This window comes from Erpetoichthys calabaricus, chromosome 11, assembly GCF_900747795.2.
Source record: "Erpetoichthys calabaricus chromosome 11, fErpCal1.3, whole genome shotgun sequence".
Lineage (NCBI taxonomy): Eukaryota > Metazoa > Chordata > Cladistia > Polypteriformes > Polypteridae > Erpetoichthys > Erpetoichthys calabaricus.
This window is the reverse complement of record NC_041404.2, coordinates 144,072,289-144,083,120: the sequence shown is the minus strand read 5'-3', so window position 1 is coordinate 144,083,120 and position 10,832 is coordinate 144,072,289. Positions and strand designations below refer to the sequence as shown.

The following is a 10,832-nucleotide window of genomic DNA, read 5'->3' as shown; positions in this document are numbered from 1 at the left end:
CAAGTGTCCACTGCCATGGCCTTCTCAATATTGATCTCTCCTCTGACCCGTCACCCCCTTCTCCTTGGTGTCTGAGCCGGTGGGCCGGTGAGCAGAACATTGGGGGTCATTGGTCACTTTTTCTTCCAGATCCTTCTTAACCACAGGACTGCTCAAATGCTCAAGACACCCAGCCTGGCCCAAGTTTTGTGGTGGACTCAGTTATGGCACCAGTCTTGTCTGTGGTCCCCTTAACGCCTCATATTACCAGGACACAATGGAGGTCGGGGTCTCCATCTCACAACATCCCCAAATCAGCTTCCATCGACGTGGCCAATGCTGTAGATGGAAAGCACACTTGAGTGTGGACTTGTGGTAAATGGGACGTCTCTCTGTTTCTGACCACAGCAGATGGTGGTTGGAGTGGGCCCATCGTATGGGGTGATCAACAATACCTGAGCATGAATAGATGACACGTTAAAGCCCACTGCCGAGGGACTTGCATTCAATGTGGCAGATAAGCATTTCTGACCACCGCTGAGCGTAGTCGGTGTGATCCACTTGCAAGTTGTGGCCAGCCGTGTCCAATCACACACAGGCCACCGAAAAAGCACGTTCGTGCCAGCTGTAAAAGCACGTGTGGTAAACGTGATCAGATCCCGCCACCTACGCTAAGCAGTGGTCAGGAACAGACATAAGTTAGGGTCAAGAACGGTCTGATCATGATCAGCTCACCAAAAACACGTTTGTGCTACCATAGGTACAGAGTGACTGGCATTAAATGTGGAAGCCAACTGCCTCGGACCACCACTGACCCTGCTCAGAGAGAGATGATTGTAAGGTGTGGCGAAGCACCATCTGGTCGTCGTCATCATCAGATCTGCTTCTCACCACTGTCGAGCGTACTTGGAGCAATCCGATCAGAACCCTGGAAACTAATGAGAGCTTTAAGGGGACTTGGGTGAAATGTGGTGGGCCGCCGTGTTTATGACAACCGCTTGGCGTAGTCGGTGTGATCTGATGGCCAGTTGGGATTGAGCACCACCTGACTGCAAACAGATCGCCTGTAAATAGCAGGTATGGAGAGATGTGTGTGTGTGTGTGGGTCAAATGTGCCAGGCATGCGTTTCAGATCACCGCTGGCCACATGGTCCACGGGATGGGTACGGACTGGAATCAGGGGGTGGGATGAAGCCGTTTAAAACACATGTATTTATTTTACAACAAATGCCATTTTGTTTTTTCCTGCATTTTAATCCCACCTCAAACATAATGAATACGTGGAGTGACTGACGTTTGTCCGTTTATCGCTATGATCAAGGCTGGATTAAGACAAGCCCCCCCAACCCCCCCAAGAACAGGTCCCAGGGTGACGTGGCTTCTTACCACAGAGTTGATTGCACTTCAGCTGGTCTCATAATGAAGCCCAGTATTTCTCACATTTTAAGAGTTTGACACGAAACACAATCACTGCTGCATCATCATCATCATCATCTTCATCCTTGGGGATTCCACTCGATCATTTCATCAAGCAGGAGGGTCCCTTGCCAATTTTGACTCACCGAAACTTGATTGCTTCAACCAAGCAGGGGTCCCTTGTTCATTTTGGCTCACAGATACTCCATTGTTTCATCAAGTGTGGGGGGCCCACGTCAATCATTTTGACTTGTGCTTCCTCAATTGTTTCATCATGCGGGGGGGGGGACCCCTGACTCACGAGTACTCGATCGTTTCATCTCAATAAAGAGGTGCCAGTCAGCCCACCTCTGTACGCACAGAGCTGAACTCTCAGAGGAGGCCATCCAGGCCAAGAATCACACCGCATCCTGAAGTCCGGTGAGGCTCTACTGTTGCCCCTGGCATCACCGTGCTACCTCAGTCCGCTGTACTTACCGAGCTGCCATGGTACCATATGGGGCAACTGTGTTTATTCTTATCCAAGCAATAATGCAGCGCAATTGGTGAGTCGAGTTTGCCAGTCTGACAAGCCCATTAATCACTCTGCCCAGTCACCAGCACTGCTGTTTAAACACATGAGCAGCAAGTTTGCCCACCACATACAGCCATGGCCCCTTCAATCCAATGTGAAGTGGGCCATCAGCACCACACATGAGCAATTAAGAATTGGGGGGGGGGGGGGGGATTACACCGACAGTGAATCTCTGAAGTTTGAGTAGACCCCAAGGAAGAACGAGTCACCTCTATAATGCCACGTGTAGAAGGCAAAGCAGGGCGCTGGTGTGGTGAGGTGGCACTGTGCCACTCCTACATCCACAGAGGACCTTGTAATGAACAATCCGGGGAGCACCGGGCGCACACACCTGCCTCACTAAGTGGGCCAACTGAAAGCCTCCAAAGAACCCAACATGGCAGCATGGAGGTGCCCTCGTTAGCACTATTTGACTCATGCAGGGTCCTGAGCTTGAATCCCACGTATTGTCAGTCAGTGAGGACTTGCATGTTGCCCACGGCCATGTTGTCGTCTCTCTAGTTTTCATCTTACATCCCAGAGACGTGCAGGTTAAGGTCAGTGCCAGCTGTTAACTGAGAACTGGGGGGATGCACACAGCTGACTAGGGGTGTACTCACACCAGGCACACGTTTGTTCTATAACGTGCCCAAGGCCCCCCTCCCTACATACATGCTGGCTTGCACTCACACTGTACTTTAACGTTCTGTGCCCGGGCCCACTTTCGCCATGAATGTGTGACTTCGTGTAAAGCCAAACCAAGACCCCGAATACTGAGTGGCAGCACACACATCCAAATGATTTTCCTTAATTTGTGGCTGTTTTGGAGTCGTCTTGGGTTTGCTGATGGCGCTCTGCCCTCGTACAGATGTATTGAGTGTGCAGCGCGGTGTTGTGCTGTTAATCGTGCTGCATGTCACAGAAGATTTTTTACGGAGACAAAATGATGTTAAGGGGGACAATTTGCAGCTTTTTTGGGTGGCATGGTGGCGCAGTGGGTAGCGCTGCTGCCTCGCAGTAAGGAGACCTGAGGTTCGCTTCCCGGGTCCTCCCTGCGTGGAGTTTGCATGTTCTCCCCGTGTCTGCGTGGGTTTCCTCCCACAGTCCAAAGACATGCAGGTTAGGTGGATTGGCGATTCTAAATTGGTCCTGGTGTGTGCTTGGTGTGTGGGTGTGTTTGTGTGTGTGTGCCCTGCAGTGGGTTGGCACCCTACCTGGAATTGGTTCCTGCCTTGTGCCCTGTGTTGGCTGGGATTGGTGCCAGCAGACTCCCCCGTGACCCTGTGTTCGGATTCAGCGGGTTGGAAAATGGATGGATGGACGGATTTGCAGCTTTTCTTGCACGTCACGCTCATGTGTAAGGTGAGAATAAAAACCCAAATAGTATTAAATGAAATGAGAATTGCACTGTGTGACTTGTCGCGCCGGGGACGTCACGTCTGTTTTCCGTGTAACGATCACACCGTTCCAGAATTCTACTGAACTGTGCCCGGGCGCAGTACGGTTGGCCCATCACAGAGCGATCACAATAGTCAAACGAATTAGACTTTTGGGGGGTGGGGGTGGGGAGGGTTACATGCGGACAAACGTGCTTGGGGGCACACAGCACAAATCGCGAGTGAGGGCTACGGAGAGGCGATGCCAGCCCAGGTTCCCGCCAAACACCCAATGCTTCCTTAATGGACTCCGGACCAACTCTGGATTAGCGCCCACGTGGCACTACACATTTCCACCATTCATTTACATAATCATAGCGAGTTGAGGTACCCGCCTGTGACCCCCCACGTTGCGTAGACTTGTCTCAAAGGTGGGCTTCTGCCAGCCGATGAGCGCTCACACACACACTGTGCCTTGAAAAAGTCTTCACCCCCACCCCCCCCCCTTGAAGATTTACCTGTTTGTTTTTTTTTTTTTTTGGACAACATCGAATCCCAGCAGATTTCATTTGGCTTTACTGCGAGTGATTAACAGAAAAAGATCAGCCACACGACTAATCACAAAACCCAACCTGGTAGATTTGGTCGTAGGGGGGAACTGGGGGTCCACAGACAGGCGCTGGGTATGTCGGACTACACGAGTGGCGTATCGGAGGAGCCCACCCATAGCAACTGCCACCGACTCACTACGGTTATGCAAATGAGAATCGCTGAGGTCACATGACGTGACAGACAGGGCATCCTAAATGGCAGCCGCAGCCATCAAGTGTGACGTCAGCCTAAACCTTTCGGAGGGTGGTGCGTTTCGTATTTAAAAAAATACTCCACCTAAAAATGCTGTTTTTAATGTTACTTGTTCCATGTGGGTTGTGGGGATGGGCGAAGAAAAATGTTATTCTCTCACGTTTGTGGAGAATGGAGATAACATTTCTGACAGGATGGGAACACTGCAGCCAACGATATCAAAGAATCTCACGCCGCACGCGTCAAGTCATCCAGCCGTGTGCTCACAAACTAAACTATCCATCCATTTTCCAACCCGCTGAATCCGAACACAGGGTCACGGGGGTCTGCTGGCACCAATCCTAGCCAACACAGGGCACAAGGCAGGAACCAATCCCAGGCAGGGTGCAAACTAAACTACTGGTAAATAAATCCCTCCAGAGAATGAAAGCAGGAAGCTACTACACATGGGGTCACACTCTTGAATCAAAGACCCTTCCTCCCCAGCCAGCTCATTCATTGGTCACGAATCCTGTCTTCCAATTCAAAAGTGTGAGTCTGCATGAAGCTGTTCTGGCACTGCTAGGGAGGGTGTACAGGCTAAGGGGGGGGGGGTTATGGTGGGGGGATATAACTAGAAAGTGAAAGACACGCTGGGGGGGGCAAAGCAAAAAATCAATGCATCAAACCCAGAAGGGCGAAGGCTACAAATGACGGTCGCAACCAAAATCCAAACACAAGGTCAATGCTCCTCTAATCACCTTAAGACGTCCCAACGGAGAAGTCAAAATGGCCGCCATTTACACCATCGCTTTGATGGCAATTGGCACCATGGCCTCTGGGGACACGCCCCTTGACAACCATAAGTGACACACAGCAACCAAGCGACAAAAAATAGCGTCAACCCAAATAAAAAGAAAAGGGGGTCCAGGTAGTAAATAGAAGTAATGAATTTGTTAAAAGTCGTCCTGTTAGCGGGATGTGCCTACCAGCAGGTTCACGATGGAGAAAAATACGACGAGGAAGCCTTGTGTTTTTCGGAAAAGTATTTCTTTCCATTAAAAAAAAAAAAAAAAAAATAAAGTAAAATGAAATCAGGATTCACGACAGAAGGGGGCTCCTGTTTGTGGGCTCTTTTTAGATCTCATTCTTCCCTAAAACTCGATCCTCCACAAAAACAGGAGATTCCTTTTATTTTTCTTGCCCGTCAGTAAAAAGCACACAATTAAAAAAATAAATAAATAAATAATGTCATGGGGGGGTCTCCTTTGACTCATCACGTGACATTCTCGGGATTGCAGGAGAGACGTTTGGCCTACCTGGTGAGAGCACCTGGGCTGGAGATCAGGCCCGGGGTGGGCAGCTGTGGTCATCATTAACGCAGGACCACCTGATGACCTCGGCAGGAGAGGGTGGCAAGGAGATGAAGAGTAAACATCATTTACAAGTCACTTAATTCTCCATATTAAATAAACATAGTGTATTTAATTATAAACAATTCATTGCGTTTACACTATGCATGATCAGAAACGTGAAGTAAAAATATTACAATTTAAAAAATTTACACTTTTTTTTTTTCCCCGACAGGACAGTCCCCCCTTTTTGTTTTTTTTAATTTTCAATCATGATATGTTGTCATTAGGAGTATACGTCTATTAAATTACAATATGAAAAACCTCATACCAGGACTCTGTTACATCATTCCCCATTTACAGACAAAAAAATAATTCACATTTATTTACATCAGTACCATTCAACATTAAGTTACACTTTCAAATGTGCAAGATTAAGCAAAGGTGGAGAAGAATAAAAGAGGATTTCTTAAATAAAAGATTTCAAGTCTGTGTGACAGCTCAGGCTGCTGATATCACAAATATTAACCATCTCATGAGAATGTGAGCTTCAATTTACAAAACAAAAGAAAAAAAATCTCAATAAATAAAATAAAATGGGGGGGGCAGCGGGGGGGGGAGTATTCTGGCAACTCCAGGACCACCTTTTCGCTTCTCAAAACAATCTTTGGATACCCTCCCGGTTTTTCGGCAACATGTGAGGTTCTGGAAGGGACCGGATGGGGTTGGGGGGCGAAGGGGGAGTCTGGGGGGATCCTGGCTAAGCAGATTGACTGGAAGAACTCTTGGTTGCCCACCCACCCCAGACGACGTGCATGGCTCGGACTTTGAAAAAGATGGCGGCGGCAGCCAAATGACGCAAAGAAAGTGAGCTCGGTGAAGCCTTGTGGAATGCCAGCTTTCAAAATGGGTGTGGCGCTCTGTGAACAGCCCCCAAAACAAACCCCACCCCACCCCACGCTCTAGTCAAGTTGCTACTACGACAGAGGGACGAGGCAGGCTGCCCTTCTGATCAAAAAATTGTAGAAGGTGCCACACGCCCGGCCCTGTCCAGATGTGCCGCGAGGGCATCAGCTTCGCTCACCCGTGTCATCCCAGCATTCATCACAGATGCCCGACAAGGATTTCCTGTAAGGTGCATCTCCAGGCACCGACGGCCACCACCATAAAGGCTTTCTGCCATTGAAAACACTCCTCCTGCCATCGCCAATAACGCTGGAGCGTCTTATCTGCCCGCCTGTCAAGTGGCCTCACGCATGGATGACTGCTTTAAACAAATGAACCACAAAAGGTCAAACGGGCGGGCCTCTGGAGCGCACAGCGGCACACCGGGTGCCTAACAAGTTGTTCTTGCAAATAAATGCAAATCGTAAGGCAGCGGACGTGGCTGAAGGACAGGGCCCTTGAAGCCTCCCCGCCCACCCTCGGGAGCGTGTCAGCTGGCGAGAGCGGGGCACTCGGCCTCCGTGTTCATCTGTCCTGTGGGAGACGGCGCGGGCGAGAGCAACACTGGCTTTTTAAATTGTATCTTAAAGTGGCAGCGGCTTAGTTTAAAAATAAAGAGCTCGTGAGGAAAACAAAACCCAAGGAAGAAATGCAAAGCCCACCCTTCTGCGCCTAAAACACTGAGCTTCACATCCCACCTTATTGCTTAAGCCGTGAGCAAGCGAGTCCATCAGGAAGACGGGCACCGCATGTGCATTGTGACGGGAGCGGTGGCACAGCGAGCACAACTAGGCGAGATGACCAGGGGGTGGTAGGGGGTTGCTATGGGTTTTGGGGGGGGGGGCTTCTTGTTACACCCTGCGCAAGCCTTGTGGTAAGCCAGCTGGTTTTGGTACACCAAATTTCTGAACACATTCCCACCGATCAGTCAGCGCAGAGGGCGACACTGGAGCACAATCTGCTCTCCCACCAGGGTCTTCTGCTTTCACAATGTTGAGTGAGACGACAGATTTAGCCCCTCCAGCCACTCTGCTGCTTAGTCCTTCTCTCCGTCTTCGCTGCTCCCTAGAAGAATAAGGGGGACAAAACAAAAAATGTCACCAGATGGGTGGGCTGCAGCACAAAAGGAAGCTAACGGGTGACCACTCTTTATACAAAATGACACAGCGTTCGGCCTTAACACCTTCAAGCCCACCTATGTTCTGTACATTCCATCCCGCTACTCCGTTTCTGTCTCACTTATCCACAGGGACCCAATTCCTTAAGACGCCAGCCAACAGCAGGGCACAAAAACCCCTCAGTCACCCATAATTAAGACTGAAAGCACATCCATGACCACAGGTACATTAACTTTAGAAACCCACCTGACCGGCGATGGGTGGGCCGCTGCTCACACTTCCTGTGGAGGAATAAAGAGTTAAGCCAGGACCTGACTGCATGTCACTGGACTTGAGGAAGAACCCCACATTAACAGGAGGGCTAAACTGGAAATTAAGATGGAAGTGCATTGAGGACTGAAGCCAGGAAGCCCTTCATTACGCAAAGAATCGTGGGAGTCGGGAACAAACAACCGAGACGTGGAGCTGAAGCAGAAACCCCGATAACCTCTAAGAAGGATCTGGATGACATAATGGGCCAGCTTAGCTACTGTATGAGCTAAACAAATGGGTTTCAAGGACGGAATGGTCTCCTCTCGTCTGTGAAATGTCTTACGTAAACTCTAGTAGATCACTCGGGTGGGATTCAGCCGGAGGGGGTGCAGCACTCATTTCTAAATTCAACAGAATGGTACAGGGAGGAAAAAAAACCAAAAACACGTTGACGGTGACCATCAAAACAGCTTGGTGCCTGACAGCACCCCACCCAAGACGAGTGGGGCCGTCTCAACACCTGAAGAAATTCCCTGTCGAGGCCATCTGCTGCGTTCACACAAGCCCAGCCCTCCACCCCACCATTGTCCTTGCCGGCATGTCGGCCCTGAGCCAGTGTCTCTTTGTACCCCCCTGGTTTTATCTAATCAACTTGGGCAGAGCTGCTGTTTTCCAACCGGAAAACTCACTTTGCTGTGTGCGGCTTCAAATTTAAATCTCAAATGAAGCCCTGAGGGCGACTCTTTATTGACTTTACTCATTGAACTACCTGATAAAACACACACACTCACACATACATAATTCATTTATTATTTTTTTTTTTTTAGTTTAATGGTTGCTTAAATAAAGAAAAAAAAAAACAAAACTGTGCAGACGACAGGCAGGCGGGTAAGCGTAACACTACACCCCCCCAATCCCCCCGCAACTTGGATGGGACTTCCTTTAGGACCAATTTTTTATTTTTTAAGAATCATTTGGACAAGAACAGACCACTGAGCTCCCCTTCACCTTCACTCCAGCCGACATGCCGAGGCACTTAAAGCACAACTGTGCATCACAACACTATGGAACTTACTCCAGCGATCTTTACCCTTCTATGTGTTAAAAAAAAAAGTAAAATAAATTGTATCGGTGCCCCCTCTTCTAGACCAGAGGTGATTTTTGGACAATCACGGTGAACACAATAATGGATGAGCTCGCTGGGCTGGTTGCCCCGTTCTGGTCACATTTGTTCTAAGTACAGTGGAACTTCGGTTTGCGAGTGTTTTGGAAGACTAAAATTGTTTAATAAATTTTGACTCGATAAATGAGCAACGTCTTGCAATACGAGTAGTATGTATATGCTTTGTCTGCTGAGCGTCATGTGATCACAACTGAGCTGATGGTTCTTCTCTCTCTCTCGCTGCGGGATTGTGGGTAATCGTCTCCTATTCTCTGTCTGAGTCGGCGTGCCTCACTCATATAGTCAACATCCCTACAAGCATATATTGTTTACTACAGCATTGTGACTGTGTGTGTGTGTGAGTCCCCGTCTTGCACCCCAAAACACGAAGCTGAGTGTCAGTATTTTAGCAACACCAGCTTTATTCAGCTTGAAACAGCAACAGCGCGGTTATTTATTGTAGCGAGATCTGCCGCTCTCCTATACACAGACACAGCAGTCAGGCAGGGTATCCGTCAATAAGGGCGCGCACAAAAAGGCGACCTCAATTGGGCGCGGCGAATAAAAGCGCACATAAATAAAAGCGATCTTCAAAAGGATGACCTCAATTGAGCGGCGAATAACTGCATTGGGCGCAGCGAATAAAGGCAAACGCAACAAAATTACAGAAAATTTATTAGATAAAGGCAATGATTGAACGTATAAAAAGGTGAAAGCAAGAATATTAAAACATCCAATTAATGCATGAACTTCTAACGAACTATTTCTAAAGCTCTCTATATTTCGTTGTTTTCAAAATTACAGAAAATTAGATTAAGGCAATGACTGAATGTATAAAAAGGTGAAAGCAAGTTACACTTGAAGCTGTAGATTATGTGCAATGCCACGTAGATATTCGAGATGCGGTCTATTAGCATAATCAAGGACAATTAATTTAATTCGCTCCGAAGGTCATCCTTTGAAGCGCTCCTTTATTTGCGCGCGCATTTATTCGGCGCTCAATTGAGGTCGTCCTTTTGAAGGTCGCTTTTATTTATGTGCACTTTTATTCTCCGCGCCCAATTGAGGTCGCGCTTTTGAAGGTCGCCTTTTTGTGCGCGCCCTTATTGAATAGAACCGGCAGGGCCGTGCCCAAGTAGTACTGTGCCCTGCACATTTATAATGTTCCTTGTATCACCCATTGACGGCAGGTGCTTATAGCATGTCCGCTATCTGTTCGGATTTGCTTTTACGGCGAACTGCTACAGCACTGGGAGACTGCGGTTGCTTTGGGACGCTCTTCCGCGTGTCGTCCCGTTGGGTGGAATCCCATAAGAGTTTAGAAACTCACTCACACCAGCCGTGATTCTTTTCAAAGGTAAAGTGCAGGTTAATTTGTTTTATGTATTTTTACTTTATATTTTGTATTAATTATTGTTAATATGAATAGTTTTGGGTTGTGGAACGAATCATCCGAGTTTCCATTATTTCTTATGGGGAAATTCACTTTGATATACAAGTGCTTTGGACTGCGAGCACGTTTCCGGAACGAATTATGCTCGCAAACCGAGGTTCCACTGTATGTGAAATTCTTACTTGTATGTCTCTTGAGCTGAACTGTGAAACACTCTTCATCTTTTCCATGTCTCTGTTCCCTTCCTTCCTCTTACTATATACACTCAACTGCTTGTTAACACAAATATCTAATCAGCCAATTACAAGGCAGCAACTCGGCCTGTAGACCAGGGGTGTCCAACTCCGGTCCTGGTGGGCCACAGTGGCTGCAGGTTTTCATTCTAACCATCTTCTTAATTAGTGAGCCGCTTTGCTGCTGATTAACTTGTTTTGCCTTTGTTTTAATTGTCGTGACTCAGACCCCTTAGTTGTGTCTTCTTCCTTAATGAGCAGCCAAACAAT

At 48.1% G+C, this 10,832-nt stretch overlaps 1 protein-coding gene across 1 annotated transcript in view; it reads right to left on the bottom strand.

The window, feature by feature from the left end:
* Window positions 1–5,544: 5,544 nt before the first annotated feature.
* Window positions 5,545–10,832, bottom strand: part of lmtk2 (lemur tyrosine kinase 2) — a 172,374-nt gene continuing 167,086 nt past the window's right edge. Inside the window, exon 14 of the mRNA XM_028814218.2 lies at window positions 5,545–7,469. Within this exon, the coding sequence (XP_028670051.2) occupies window positions 7,441–7,469 (29 nt within the window). The 3' untranslated portion in view covers window positions 5,545–7,440. The remainder of the gene's footprint in view (window positions 7,470–10,832) is intronic.